Source organism: Aphelocoma coerulescens, chromosome 1 (genome assembly GCF_041296385.1).
Source record: "Aphelocoma coerulescens isolate FSJ_1873_10779 chromosome 1, UR_Acoe_1.0, whole genome shotgun sequence".
Taxonomy (NCBI): Eukaryota; Metazoa; Chordata; class Aves; order Passeriformes; family Corvidae; genus Aphelocoma; species Aphelocoma coerulescens.
In genome coordinates this window covers 79,881,295-79,897,770 of record NC_091013.1, presented here as the reverse complement: position 1 = coordinate 79,897,770, position 16,476 = coordinate 79,881,295, and the positions used below count along the sequence as shown (strand labels likewise).

The 16,476-nt window shown below is 37.8% G+C and overlaps 1 protein-coding gene across 3 annotated transcripts; it reads right to left on the bottom strand.

Annotated features, from left to right (window-relative positions):
• Positions 1-339: 339 nt before the first annotated feature.
• DCUN1D5 (defective in cullin neddylation 1 domain containing 5) lies at positions 340-16,476 on the bottom strand. Of its 3 annotated transcripts, XM_069014780.1 has the most exons (9): positions 16,083-16,476; positions 15,591-15,628; positions 13,411-13,497; positions 10,888-10,958; positions 10,370-10,461; positions 5,423-5,531; positions 5,224-5,328; positions 4,278-4,380; positions 340-3,532 (listed from the first exon to the last, which is right to left on the bottom strand). In XM_069014780.1, the coding sequence occupies exons 1-9, from the start codon at positions 16,160-16,162 to the stop codon at positions 3,477-3,479; spliced, it is 741 nt and encodes a 246-aa protein (XP_068870881.1). In that variant the 5' UTR covers positions 16,163-16,476; the 3' UTR covers positions 340-3,476. The 3 variants fall into 3 exon arrangements, with proteins under 3 accessions (XP_068870881.1, XP_068870890.1, XP_068870899.1); XM_069014789.1 differs by lacking the exon at positions 15,591-15,628 and having other exon boundaries at positions 13,411-13,493; positions 16,083-16,475; XM_069014798.1 differs by lacking the exons at positions 15,591-15,628; positions 16,083-16,476 and adding an exon at positions 13,873-14,084 and having other exon boundaries at positions 13,411-13,493.

The window sequence follows — 16,476 nt, the reverse complement described above, 5'->3', positions numbered from 1 at the left end:
CAAAAAATGAACAAAACATCATAAACATTAAACTTACGGCCCCTTTTGCAATTTTTGTGCAGTCAGCATCAATGTATCAGCTCAAAGCTTTTGACAGATTCAAAAAAAAAAAAAAAACAAACTGAACAAAGGCCACAGAGACCACAGGGCCCTCATTAGGGCTACTAAAGACAGTATCAGGCTGATGCCCGTGGTAATCTCATAAGCTGAATTCGAAGTCTGCTATATAGAAATGTGAAATTACATCCATTAGTAAAGAATCTAAGAAGAATTTAAGAAGCTAATTTAAACAGTAAAGATAAATTGGATCAAAACTACATATACAGTTAAAGATGCAGGTGAACTCACACAACCGTTTAATTCAGGATCACATTTCTACACAGGAGAAATACAACATTCTTATCGACCAGTATGGCTTTTTCCATGAATGGGTGGGTGTTTTCAGATTTTAAACTGAAAACTGTTATTTGTCTAAGAAAACTAGAAGTAATTAACTATGTTAGGAAGAATTAGTGTCAAGACACGAAAGTGAAATTAATGTGAAATTTATAGCATTAAGATAGAGACCCCTATGATTTAATTTTGGAAGACATTTCACCTTCAATTATTTGTCATATTCTGGAAGCATATTTCACCTGTGAACTTTCATCTTAGAACACTGAAAGATAAGGTATAACTTCTAAAAAAAAATTAATAGACTGAAATGCACCTGAGCAAAACAAAAACTAAAGTTTAAAGACTAAAGCAAGCATTTAGCAGAACTCAAGTTTTCGCATGTGGACATGCACAAAATTAAAAAAACAAAACAAAACTAAGTTAACAGCTATTGGCACCTATCCACAATAAGCTGTAAGATGATGTAATAAAACATAGCTAATAAACATGATCAGTTCACAATGAAACTGCACAAGCCATTAATTCACATTGAAACAATACACCTGATTGCAGTTTTGAGCAAAAAACCCATAACTTAAAATTCTATTTTATTCAAATTTGAAAAACTATTTTAACCAGTTTAAATACATTCATCCCCAGTCAAAGGTTTACAGTAACTGATAATTTTCAATCACACACAACCACATTGTAAATCCCTGAAACATGGATTTATTATAGGAATACTGATAAAACCTTAACAGAGATACAAATGATACATCACATACTGTCTTACACCTTAATGGCAAGTACTTGACCACCTCATGATTGGTAGGTGCATCACTCCTACTCTTACACTCTAATACCATCCTCTAGGACCAAATGGTTTGAATTCACAATAGTTTGCAGTTACCTAAAACCAAGGATTTTTTAAAATCAAGCTATAAAAGATTCTCTTCTGACCAGTATTTCAAAACTTTTGGAAAGAGAACACCTCAGTGGGGACTAAATACAGTATGCAAGGAGAGTCATTGTAGTGAATTTGAAAGTCATTTCAGAATCAGCATCCCTGAAGAGTTACAGTATACAGCAGTACATCCCTTGACATCAGTTACGTGGTGCATGTTTATCTGTGCATCTTAGGACCTTACTGCAGCAGTAGGTCTTAGGACTCTTGAAATTAATCTCATTCTGGCACAAACTTTTCTGTGGGGTAGGGCAATTTCCAAATGAAAGGCACTCTGTTATGAGCGAAATCAGAATTATCAGCAATGCAAATGGACAACTTGTATTGAAGAGAAATGCCACAGCTTACACAAGGTCTAAAATTAGGTACTTCCTGTAAAACAGGTGAAAAAATATCTAGAGCAGCTGTAGTGCATCTGTTTACGTGCACACAGACACTAGTCATTGTACAAGCAGTGATCTTCCAAGTATCTCAATGATTGATTGTTTTTTTTCTCCAGTGCTTTTTTAACTTGGGTGAAATCAAGGTGACTTGCAGAACAGCCCACAGCCCACCACTGCACTGCTTCCAGCAGTCCACAGCAAGCAGATCTGGAAGTAAGCTGCAAGTGTGGTCCTCGGTAGTAGGACAAGAGCACAGGCACACACCACTGGTTGGTACCACTTATTTACCCTTGCACCTTTTCTTTTTTTTTCCTGCCCTTTTAAAAAAAAAAAAAAATATCATCTTGGGAATACAGCTTTCCTTAATACAGACAGGAAAAATGCTTGTTAGCCTGGCTAAGGGATGTGCAAAACAGAAGTAATCTCCCTGAGGCAAAGATCTTCAAGTCATGCCTAGTTTACGTTGTCTATTCTTATTTCACCTGTTGAAATATTTGGCACACTGAGGCCTTGATCACTGACTGAGACTCCTGGCATTATCACAGCCTGTATTATACACTTTATATAATACAGTAGAAGTTGCAAATGCTTCATTCTCTCATTCTGGTTTGGTTTTTCACATTTACTGATTAAAATCCCTTTCCTTCTCAAGGGTGGCATTGGGTCTCCTGGGCAGGAAAGTAAGAGTGAGAAACTTCTACTGTATTTAAAGGTTGCCATGAATACTGAATGCCTAAAAGGGCAGTAGTTATTAGACTCAAAACACAGAGTAACAGGGTGACAATTAATATCCTGTTAGAAAAAGACTGTTACTTGGTCAAAGGTAGGTGATTAAATAGCTGCTTCTTGACTTACATTATGAAAACCATCCAGGGAAGAAAAAAAGTCATGTCATGAGTGCCTCCAGTATAAAACACATAAGAAGCAAAGCTTGGAACCAAGTCTTCCCAGCTTTCCCTTTTAAAATATAAATCACACTTTTATACAAAGCAATCCAAAAAATCTAAATAGCAGTAAAAATCTGAAGCTGCCTTGCTGTACCAAAGAGTATCTGTGTTCAGCATCTGAAGTACAGGCGACAAGCTTTCAGCCATCCTGCACATAGAGCCATTTGCTCTACACCCTTCTGCTCTGAAAGGGGCTGCCATTAAATGCCATGCCACTGGGTGGGGAATAAACAAAGAAATAAAAAACAATAGTAGGAGTTTAAGGCCTTTGTCTCCACAAGGAGCTGAAAATTGTGGCACAACCCATGACCAATACTTACTACCCAAATGAGCACACTCCCACCCAGGGCTTCCAAAATCAGTCACTCTAACATTTGCCACACAAGACAATCATACCAACAGCAAGCAACAGCGCCAATTAAGCATTTTTAAGGTCTTCAAAAATTCAAGCAAAGGGCACTTCTGAGAAAGATAATCTTATAGATTTGGTTTTAAAAATAGACACCACACTCACATTCAAGGGACATCCTTCACTTTTAGGCCTTTGTCACAAATCTGAATCTTTATTGTTCTGAAATAAATGCTATAAACATAAGACTCAAAACAAGAACTCCAACTTTCAGTCTCAGAAGAGGTGTGGTTCAATGCCCATATCACATGTAACAAGAAAGTCTCCTTAAAAAAGGAAAAAAAAAAAATTACTGTAAAGTCTTTCATATGAATGAAAATGCAATCCTTTCTTTTTCTCATTACTTTGTGTACAGGCGGGCACCAAAAAAAATTTTTGCATTTTCTTTTGAATTCTTGCTATGATGCTTGACGAACTTTCTGCCATTCAACAAACTCATCCAGAAGTACAGGCCCTGCAAATGGACAAAACTTGGAGTTACATTTGCCAATGTCTTTCAAACATCTCTCAAAGTACGAGGTTAAAACTACTGGTCTAGGAAACATCCATGTCAATCCTATGGTAAAATACTCAGATTAGTATGATCATTCCAATCCAAGGATGACAAAAAGTGCACAAAAAACACTACATGGAATCATGGAAAAAAGGGTTCCTGATATCTGACAGGTGGAGCAAACTGAATGGAAAGCATAAAAATAATCTTATATTGTAAATCAGCACAACCAATTCCTTGTTCCTAAAGTTTTCAAAATTGTGAATAATTAGAACATGGACGAAAATGGGACTTAGGTAATTCAGTCATAGCATGACTGGTGGAGAGTTCAGCCCCGAATACCAGCAGATAGGTAAAAATTGTTAAGCTACAGCTTGTTATATACTAGAACAAAATGAGAGTTTGCTGTTTATAATTCTACTTGCAAGTCTACAGTTTCATGCAGCAAGCACCTTCACTAGATCCTCACTGAATACAAGCTGGCTCAAGAACACCATCATACTACTGACATACTATACCCCTAACATACAATTAACAACAATTAGTATCTACAGTTTGAAGATGAATGGTTATCAGGGCTGTTTTCTATATATTTTTGGAGAAGAAATATTTTACACCTTACAATATTGTTTCTGTTACAGAAATTTGTTTTATGCTTAAAATTCTCTGCTAATATTTGAATAAGCAAAACATTAAGAATACTTACATGCACCATCTTCATCATAGTTGCTAAGGTCTGCATGGACAGTCCTGCTGAACTCTAGTACATTGTACCACTGATCCTTGTTCATAACTCTATACTTCGATTGCTAGGAAAAGTAATTTCAAAATATTAAAATGTCAAGTTGCATTTGGTACTGCTGCATCTCATTTTATCTTCAATTAGCTCCTAACAAACAATTTAATAGGTAACAATGGCTATTATTTACTTGATTTTCCATTTTAAAAAATACTACACACAAACGTATTTCATAGTTATGAAACTACATAAAATGATTTCTTCAAAGGTCAGAGCAGAATCAAAATACCTGGAAATCAGTAAGTCACCACGCTAAGCTCTGGAAACTGGTATGTCTTTGCCTTGCCCTGAAGCGGGGCATATCTAACTCAGATATATTTCCAGAACGAACTATTTAAAAAAAAAAATCTTCTTTTCTCCAGGGTACAAAACATTATGATCATAAGGACATCTACTCTGCAATGTTAGTACTGTTTTGAAGCCAGGGAATAGTCTCAAGCCTAATGTGCTCTGCAACCTACACACATTCACTTTAATCAGTCACTTGTAGCTGAGCTGACCAAAGTCTTCCAGAGACAGCCAGAGATCAAGGTACCTACACACTGTATCTGCAAAAAGCGAATGTGAAATGCAGTGCAGACACAGCTGAAGAGACTGGTGGGGCTCTACTACTTACTTTAAAATTTATTTTTACAGTATAATTAAAATGGAAGTTTAGTTGCCTTTGGTACAAGAAGGGCGTGGGGCACAGGGAGGAAGGGTGTGTGATGCATGCAAGAACATCACTGTTTCATAAGCACATTGAGCAAGCAAAGAGGACTAATACAGATACATTCTTGAGTAAAACAAACAATATTTTCACAGAGCAGTCCAACTACTATGTCATCATTCACAAAGTCAAGGAAACTTGTACCTCCAGGTATTGATAAAATACTGAAAACAGTGGCCAAGTTCTTCCAAGCAGAAGAGCTAACATGGACTTTGCAGTATCAATATCAAGACTTCGCTGGTCTTTTTCCTAAGGTTGAATAAAGAAAGCACAGGAACCAATCAACCACAAGCTCTTTGAATAAATAGAAGTGAGAACTTTCCTAACATTTCAGCAGTCTTACCCTTGCAAAATCAAAGGCGTATCTGTAGATATTCTTAAAGGATGAAATGTCATTCAACTGTGACCGTAAGAAGTCAAATTTACTCTGTAATTTTTCTGTACAGTCACACCTTAAAATAAAAAAAACCCCAAACATTAGAAGTTCAAAACACAACATTTAGGCAATGAATCAGTAAACACAAAAAACTAAAATCACCAGAATGCAGTCATCAGATACACAGGAGTAATACTACAGAACTGATTTAATATTGAACATGCTCAACACATTTGCAGTTTACTGAAATGATGAATGCTGGCTTCTGTAAGCAAGTTTTTTGTTTTAAATATATCAGCAACAATAATACAAAGTGTATGCTTCACATCTCAAATAATAGTCTTTTTATTCCATACTCTACAATCTGTATTCATACCCAGCAGTATCTTATGTTTCAATCACTATGAACATTTGAAGAAAACATCATTTTCTAAAGAGGTGCATTAAGGGGTGAAATCCAGCTGGAAACAACGGGAAAATGCAAACCCTAAACATGTAGCTTTTAAGTGAGAGTTTACAAATGGCAGGATTGAGCAGGCACTCTGCAAAACATACTAGTCTGCTCATGTTTTATGACTGATAAATGCAAGCTCTGAAAAAACCTTAATCACCTGAATTAGTCAGTAGGTATTCAACTGAAAAATCAAAGGCTGTATGAGAATGTACAGGTCTGCTAGTCAACAGGATAAAGCTTCAGCAAAAATAATCCTTTGGCAGAAAGATCTCCTTGTACTTTACTCAGCAAGGAATTTTGTTTCCAAATAGAAAATGGGTAAGATTCACCAATAATGGCAAAGGAGAATGCAATTTAACCTTGCTAATCCTCCAGAAAATACTCACTCAATAGAACAATTATAACATGACATTTTATTCCTATAAAAAAGCTGCCAAGATTAAAACCAAATCAATTAAATAATCTACCTTGCCTTCTATCCTTTGTGAAGAAGCATATTTTCAGAATGGCAGATGTACATAAATATTTCCTTTGGTCACGTGTCCCCCTTTTGGCAGCCTGCCTCTCAGAGGATACACGTGCACCTCTAACAGCTCCACATGGATTTGTCACACAGCCCCAGCAAGGGCCCTTCGGGGGTACTGCAGCAGGTTGCTGAGATGCTGTGCTTTGATGCTGTACTTTGCCACAGCTGATACTTCCTGTTCCTCAGATCTCCCAGCCTGTGTGCACAGCTGTCTGTCAGTCTGTCCCTCTCAGACTGCGACAAGAGAAATGGAGCAATTCCAATTGATGCAGCCTTTTATTACTACTTGTCTCTAGCAGCATCTACCTCAAGCAGCACTCCTAGCCAACATTGGTGCTAAATAAATAAAACTATTAGCTAATTAGGCTACATATTCAGATGACAGAACTAATATATTCTGCAACAAATCATACAATAAATTGAAAAGAACTCTTGTCAAAAGAGCTTTGGTAAATTTAACTAAAGATAAAATGACTTTTTTTTGTCTTCAGCCATCTAACTGGTCTGTATTCTACTGTTTAACTGTTAAAACAGCATTATGCTATGCTAGAAAGGCATCTCATTTTATATTCATATCTCTCCTATGTTCCAACCTTCATACTTCCAACAAAATGTTCTACACATTTCAGGACAAATCTACCTATTTAACATCTACCTAAATGCTCAAGTTTTTAGTGTACTAGTGATATATATAAGCTATTTATAGTGAGTTTACCACATATTTTGTTAAAAATAATTTGATGGAGATTATTCACCATACCACGGGTAAACACAAGTTACAGTATGGTTAAATTTCTTACAAGCTACTTCATTAAAATCAGTCAAATAATCATAAATTTAAATGCAAAGTAAAATGCCAGTTATTGTCTACTATACTACTGGCTATGTGTATTTTAATGCACAATTAAATATTTTGAAAAAGTTGATATGAAAATGTGCCGTTATTAAGTGTCAAGACTCCTGAGCAATTTATTGTCAGTGCATTTATAACCAAACAGCCAAACAGATCATGCTCAGACAAGCACCACCCTCTGGATCCTGATACAGGGACACGTCTCTGTTAAAGCTGTTTAGGGCATTTCTCTACCTAGCCACTGACCTTCTTCCCAAAAGGAGGCACAGAGTTGTCAAACTCCTCTTTTACAGAGATACAGTTGCTTGTGTGGCTGCACCATAAAACAGATGACTGAGGTCACCCATACTTAGAATAATCTTCCTAACAACCAGAACAACCTTCTAATTAGCACAAGTGAATTAACACTAAACTCCTGTACAGACACTAGAAAAAGATGGGATTTCTCAAACTGTTTTTACTGAAAGATAGCATTAAATAATGTTACCTAAGATCAACAAAATTAGACATTATCTTACTACATTCTCTTTTCATCCCCATGTCACGTTTTTAACAAAATTTAAATTAGCACCACAAAGCGGATGTATTTTAATTTCTACTGAGGTAGAGAGATTATTTGAGGCATAGCTAACATGGACAGAGGGATGATTCATTAACTCCTACTCAGACATTCCAATGTTTTATATTCCATAGTTATTCACATATGCTTGTCTTTTACAAGAAAAATCAGTAAGATGTATACAAACATTAAACCAAAAGCATTTAATGTTAGTATATATATTTCATCCTAAGGAGGTATTTAAAGTAGCTGAAATAAACTGCCTAGCAGAGGTACTCGATTCTCTCAGGTATGAGGAGAGCTTGCACACATATGTATATGCACACACACATATATGTGGCAGAATATACCCTACCTACACAGCACACTGGAAACCTCACAGCCCAAGTTGCTTAGGTCTCATAAGATGCTAGTTAGGGCTCAATTCACCTTAATTTTGACAGTGTCTACCTTACCATGCACTTTTCTCACCTCTAAACAACAAACTTCGCCAGTGTATTACAAAACAACATGCAGAGAGAGAATGTCACTTCAAGATTCAGGCACCCAAATGCTGCCATCTAACTGTAGATTAGATATGGATGTCCTAAGCTTCAGGTGTTACCATTCATACAGGACTAGCCAAGCAACATCTAACGGCAATTCAGGTGACCAGTCATTAGGTCTTAGGGCAAACTGGATACCTTCCTAGGCTCCATTACACTGACTAGATCACCAAAGATTGCAGTAAGAGTTTAAGAAATCCAGCTCTTGCATATAAACCAAACACTTAGGTATCTTACTATGGAGCTGAATTCCACCCAACCCTGCTCAGGCCATTACCTTGTGTGACATTTCGTGTATTTTGAAATATGGATTCTATAATGTAACTCTGACTAGAAGACACCCTGGGCTTTTAATGCATTTCAATCTCATTTCTTCATGCGAAACTTAAAAGAGAAAAAAGAAAAAAGCTGTGCAAGCATGTAGTAATATTTTATCATTTGAAGTGTAAAATCCTTTTCTTTCAAACTTCCATCAAACCTTTCAAGAGAAACTAGATTACCCCATTCCAGATGGAATCCCATAATACGATCCTCCGTTCCTAGTAAGCAACAACAGTACAAGTCTACAGGTTTATATTCTCTTTCATCATGGTTTAACACCAGCTGGCAACTAAGTGCCACAGAGCTGTTCACTCACTCCCAGCCAAAACCCACGTTTCTTTTAGCCAATGGATCTTGAGTTGTGTTATGTGAGTGTCTTTGCTTCATCCAGCTGCTTAGCCTATAGCCAGCTTATTAGAGAACAACAGGGGAAGCAAAACATACAGGTTTACTGCTTTAGGGTTAGGCAAGTGCTCTCATCACAAGTCTGTTTCTATAAAAACACACAGCAGCACTTCATTTTCAGTCTTAAACACAATTAGACTACAGCACGACTAGCTCTGTTCTGAAAAGAACCGCAAGGCTTCCAGTCACAGCAAATTATTAGAAACAAAATCTAAAACATAGGCTCTGAACAGGTGCCTGACTTCATATATCTTTGTACTTGCATTCTGTGAGATTGGCTAACTCTTGAAAGCTTCTATTTGGGCATAAAAACGAAGTACTTCAGATAAGCAAGCAACACCCATTCACCGCATCTGAAAAATCATGCACCCAGAATTTAATCTCTGTCATCCTGAATTTCAGTCAATTTAATCATTCCAGCTCTTAATTTAATTTCTGGTGATAGTCACAAAATAATCAAGGCATCTATCAGAAGCCTCATCCCAAATCAATTAAGAGTTAAGAGAGTCAGTCCAGAGTCACTTACTCCATAGTTTAGAGTAACTGGAGGGTATTTGCCTGATACAATTTCCCAAACCAATCGACAACTGACAGGGCAAAATCAACCCCACTTTCCTACTCTGCTCTAGCTGCAGTAGTAGCTCCCTATTTTTAATATTGAATGCAGTGTCATAACAAGACACCCTTAAAACACTAAGGGACCATACATAAGTAGTTACACAAAGAACAAACAAAAAGTAACAACTGAACTAAGCCTCACAAAAAGCTGATTACTTTAATGTAAGAATCGATCTCTTTAGGAAGGGCATTAACACACCAAAAATTCAAATACAAACAGAAAGAGCAAGAATGCATCTAATAAATAATACTAATAGCCAAAACTATTATCCATGCAGTTCTCATCTATAAAGCTCAGAAATCAGTAAAATCTTTCCAGAATATCACTGCTGAAATATGCTTATGTGCATCTCCACATCTACTTATTTATGTCTGCTAACTACAATGATATTTTAACATATTTTTGCAAGAAAAGGAAGCCACCAAAACCTGACTTAACTAGGTTTAGACAATAACTTAATCCTTTGAGTGAACTCATGGGATTCATTTTGCAGTTGCGGACCAAGGCCAGACCTAAAAGCAAGCTTTTTTGTGTCTTACTTCCAACATACAAAAAATAGAGCAAGAATAGTTAAGCTATAGGTACAACCAAAAAATTAGAACATTCTATTAGATATGTAAAAACACTCTTACTGTAATGAGGTCATTCCTTTTAACCATTCTTCCTTGGTAAAAAATCCCATGCTTTCAGCCTCTAGTTTCCAGGCTAAAACTAACATAATAATCTAGAGGAAGCAAAAAAACAAACAAACAAACAAACAAACAAACAACAAGGGGAGGAAAAGGAGTCAGTATGTAAGAAAAGGCTGATTTACTAATGTCCAAGAATAAAACTCGTAAGCATACAAACATTCTAGCAATTGTGGTACATGCTTGCACTTCATATTTGTTACCATTAAATAATTCAGCTACACGCAATTTTCCCCTTAATTTCAATTTCTGAAAATGAAGTATTACTATAATAAAACCCACCCAAAAAACCTCACACACCAGCCAAATATAATTGATGTATTCAGCTGAAGTATCTTAGAGCAGCTCCTACATACAGGAAGATGACAAACTCTTTGCTTAGTGGAGTTAAGAGTGTTACACAGAACTTAACCTTATCTAATTTCCTCTTAGGTGTTACTGACACTAGGAAAGAAACTTACATTTTCAGGTTCAACACCGATGTCTTCACAGAATTTTTCCATTCCTTCAGGGCCTACAACTTCATCAGGACCTTCAATGCAAAAACCACACCAGATTGAAATCTAAGTAACATTCACTGCTCACAACGGTGATGCACAATAATTAGGCTATACTGCACCGAAGGTATTTCTAAAAACACTGAATTACACAATTAAATAGCTTTTAAGCTAGAACTATTCTATCAAGTACAATTGTGTAGACACTTATGTGCTACACCAGAATGTTTGTGCTGTGCACTGCCTTCCTATGACAGCAGACAAGCCATTTTAGTTTTGTATCCGAATTTTCAAAAGACTCTGGTGAGCTTCCTATTGACGCAGCTCAACTCCAATAACTGTGGCAGTCAATTGTTTAAGACAATTTGGGTACTGCTACTCTCTGCTGAAGTTACTTTATGAATAATGTTCTTCGAAAAATTATTTTATCAACAGTAAAAAAAACCTAATTCTGCCTGAGCTACTATTACAGATATTATTCTTTTGATGGTGCTAACATTACGGGTTTACACTAACAGAGTAGAGAGTGAATCTGCAAATAATGTAAGATTAGTTTTACGATGCTAAGTAATATAAACAAAGTGGTAACAATAAATTGAAGAAATGCTGAGCATGTTAGCCATATACAAAGCAGAAAAAGCTTTAGGACTGAAATGAAAACAGCTTGATTAGAACCACAACAGTTAGTGTTAAGCTGTAATTTCTCCATTTTAACACAAAAAAAGTCTCTAAAATGCAGCAAAATAGTGCATTTAAAGAGTGCATACGGACACACGCTACGGCGTTTTGTTCCTCTAATCCCTCTCTGGTTTCAGTTATTTTGACTAAGCCTGTTCCAAAAATTACTCCTACTGGGCAGCCAAATATTATTAAAAGGCTTGTCAGCACAGTATTTTGATGTGTCTTGAATCATTACATTAACGTTCACTGAGGATGAACTCATGTAAAAGGCAAAGGTTTTGTCTTCCAAAACAACATGCCATTTTACAACTTTTTGGCAAATTTTGCTACTTATAATAGGCAGAGTCCTTCATGATACCTATCTCCACTGTATCTGCCACTAGTGTAAGCAGAAGCCCCTTTAAGAGTTTGGATAATGAGCTTTGAGTATCACTGTGAGATAAGAACATTGTTAATAAAAACTACTGAGAATGGCTACTTTTACAGGAAAATAAAATGCAACTGACATTTAAGATCATGAACCCCTACCTCTTGAAAAATATTGCAAAGGACATTTTGGCTAGGTAAGCAAGGTCAAACAGTGTCAGATAAAAACTGTTAAAAAACCCCAACAAGTTATGAAGATAAACACATGCAAGGGTTCACCGGCAATGACAAGTAAAAGCTTGAATCAGTGTTTCTGGTCCAGAAATCGTACACACACACATATAGTTTTATCTTCCAATGGAAATGTGGCATTTTTTGATTACTGGTTAACCAACAAAGTATAACCTCCTACATTCAATTCTTGACTCAACAACAAAGACAGAATTTACAGACATTAAGTCTGAAGTATGTGCAAACATATTTATCACAAGAAAATTAACTTTGAATTATTATTTCCCTAGAAAAGACTCTACTCCAGAAGAGTATGCCTCAAACCTGAAGTAAAAAGCAGATTACTATAAAAAGAGTTTATTGCTGTGAAAAGACTGCAAGGAAACTATCAGTCCTGATAAACATACTCAAACCAATCGCTGGCAGATAAATCAGCAGCTCACTCCACACTAAGAACTGGCCACTAATGAGTTTTAATTACCAACCAGTTATGATAGACTATAAGTAGTGAGTAGACAAGAAATCAATAACAACTTAGAAATCCTGAGTTTGAAAGCCATATACTTGGTAAATACACAGCAGTAATAGTGTAATAAATTCTGCAAAATACACTGCATATTCACTGAAAGCAGCTATTCAATGGCAATCCTGAGTTATTTGAAAGAGGCTACTTCAAATATTTTTGGAATGAGACATTTGTTATTTAGAATATCAAAAATGTTAGTACAAATTCTCAAATGGAAAAACAGTATAAACCTCTATTATTTTGTTTTGTAAAATAGAAACCCAAGAAGCTTAAATCATGACCTATGTCATTAGCCTTCCATTATGATCACAAAAAAAGATGTAGTTAGATACATACACATCAATCTGAATTCACTCTCAATGTCCTGATTTCTACTTGACAATTTCAAAGCAAGAAGTAGAATCACTCAGTATATCCTGGTTCAACTGTACTGCTCAACATCTGTTCTTTCATTTTAAAGTTATAAAGCATAGAGTAAGGAAAAATAAGTCAAAAAGAATAAATACCAAGAAAGTAATAGTAAAAGCTATACTAATTCAAGTGCATGTTATAAGGAAGCAAACATGGACATATTTTTATGTCTACATCAGCATCAAAAAAAGCAAAATGCAATTAGTATTTGATGTATTGCTTTATTTAAAACAAAACCATATAGTTTTAAACACTAATCCATTGCATATTACCTGCATATTCATAAAACCAAGCCAGGCACTTTTTGCTTGAAAAATGTTCCTCTCCACTTATTACTTTACCAGATGGTTGTGATCTGCAATAGCAAACAGAAACACAGGGACGAACAGTGTTATTTTAATGACACACGTGAAAAACAGGAAAAATCAAATTAAAACATATTTATTAATCATCTATTTAAATTGTTTCACGAGGTCAATATACATCTACAGTTATGCTGCATTTCATAAAGGGCAACTGTCTGTCATCCCCAACTCTTGTTGAAACATAAAACTACTTTTAGATTACAACCATCTCATAGCCCAATTTATTGCAACTATTACTTTTTCTGAAATGCAGAAGAGTACTGTTATCTTGTAGATATTAATAAAAAAAAAAACAAACCCACATAGATGGCCAAATTATCACTCCTCAGTAATTCAAATGCCTTATTATCTACTTATATTTATACATACAGGCATTTAAAGTTAGGTCTCTAATAAGCAGCATGATCTTCAAGAGTGCTGAGTATGCACAGATCCCATTAAGGTCAACAGGAGCTGCAGAGTTTGACATATTTAAAAGTCAGGCTATTTATAGTTCATTTGGGAAAAAAACTTGGTCAGTTTGTTTACATTATATGTATAACTAAGAATCTGCAACTTCTATAGATATTTGGTATATATACACCAGAACAGTAGTGTGCAATCTGTGGTAAGACTGAAGCTGCTCAGCACACACAGCTTCCCCAGATCATTGTCTTCATTATGTAACACACAACCCAGTTTGCCTAGGAAGTGAATTTCCTAATTCATCATTCATTAAAAGAATGCATAGAATTTCTTCCAGTAAAAACACCAACCACACAAAGGCATCTTTAGTCAGTAAGGCATTGCAGCACCTTTCCAGTGCATCCTCCTTTCAAACACAAATTACAGACTTTTAGAACAAGCTAAGATTATTTCTAACAATGAGGTGAGAGCTAATCATATAATAGGATTTAAAATTATGCAGCTCCCACATTGCAATTTTAAAATTAAAACGTCAAGCAGGAGAAGAAGAGTTCTGAGAGGGGTGAACAACTTTATCTCCCATGCATCATTTTTAGCTTCACTGGAAAAGAATGCAACACTCCAAGATGAAGCCTTCTGTGCTGAAAGCTAGAATTAAAGGTGTCCTACAAACACTCATCCATCCATCTAACTGGCATTAGGAACACAAGTCACCAGAAAGAGGCAGTCATACGGTATGCTACTGCTTATTGGTTTTACCCAGATTGACACAGATCTATTTGTAATCACTGATTTTACTAAAGAATATTACCAATACATTGCTGTATAAGAACATAATGCCAAAAAAGCTTGTGTATCTAACATTTTCCGATCACCTAGCACGAACTCTCACATCATAGTTTTCGCCCAGCAACTAGCTCCCTGTAGAATCTGGTTTTTTGTTTTTTTTTTGAGCTACTTTTTTTAAAACACTTTTTTTGAGTAAAAGAAATTAAGATCATAAAATTTCGGTTAACAATGTCCCAGAAAGAACTGAAACTGAACACATGCAAACAAGAGCTAAGATGAGCAAGGAAACTGAAAGTTGGTATTACAAACCAGAACAATTCAGCTTTTTTTAAGTATACAAAATAAAAGTATGAGAAAACAGAAGTGTTCTCTCCAAATATACTTTGAGACAGAATCATGGAGGAGTAGAGTTGTATAGAGGATAATGCTGGCACAAGAACAGTTATTTGTAGGCAATGAATAAACTGACTGAAACTAAAAGGTCATCAATGACCACAGAAAGTGAGCTCTGGAATACCCAGAATGAACAGTCATAACAAAATAAGAGCCTGGGTACTTCTAAACTCAAGCTTGGCCAGCCTATGAGAAAGGCCATACACCGCAATTTCTTGCAATAGCCATTCCCGTAGTGTTGATTTCACAAGTCCTTTGTGCCCTCATGTCCTCAGGACGTTAGTCGTAACTACTGCTTTACTGGCATACTTAACAAGGTCTAATAGATGAAGCAGGCAGTTATTTCAGGGAAGCCACACTGTAAGCTCCTGCTGCACCACACTAACGGCTTATCATTCTAATAGCAACTTTTGGGTATTACGGCATAAAATGGTCTTTTTACAGTAGTTAAGGAACAACATGCTTCGGACTCCTGTATTTATTAGAGAAACCTTTCCTGCTCTTGTTTTCCAGTGTGTTGACCAATCCTTCCAATTCACTGCAAAAAAAAAAAAAAAAAAAGGAAAAAAAAAAAAAAAGAGGAAAGGACGATTTAGCACCAACACTCTCTGAGTACTGGCAACCTTAAAGTGACGAGAGCCGCCTACCCCAGGGAGGTAGAACGAATATGGGGACAAATGCCAGAATTGGCCCTAGAGGTACAGCCAAAGGCAAAGCCAGCCGGGAATGGGAGCCGTTCCGTGGCGTTTCTCCCCGAGGCGTGAGCACGCCGCCGCTGCGGCCGGCGCGGCGAGCCCCGCGCCTGCACCGGGACGTGCCCCCCGGCACGCCCGAGGCCCTGCCGGGGCCCGCCGGGCCCGCACGGCCTCACCCCGCCCGCCGCCCCGGGAAGCCCCACGGCTGCCGCAGCCCGGGGCCCGCGGAGGAGCGGGCCCGGGACGTGACCGCCGGCACCGACCGCCGGCACCGGCCGCCGCCCCGCGAGACGGTACCTGCCGAGTTTACATTTCTTGAGGCCGGTGTCGTCCGCCGCCGCCGCCCCCGAGGACTTCCTCTTCTTCTTCACCGGCATCGTCCTGCCTCGGGGCGGGGCCGCCCCGATGTCGGGGCCCGCAGCCGAGGCCCCCCCGGGCTCGCTTCCCCTGGCCGCCGCCGCCTCCCGAGACCGGCGTTGAGGAGACGAGAGGAGAGCCCGTTCCGCCCTGCTCCTGTTGCTCCTCCCCAGCCCCACCGGGCGCTGCCGCCCCCCGCTCGCCGCGGGCAGACGCCGCCGCCACCCCGTTCCCAGAAGCGGGCGTCGCGTCGGGGGCGGGAGCGAGCGCGGGCGGTATCGGCTGCGGAGGGAACGGCGAGAACGACCCGGACACAGACGGAGCCGGGCAGGAA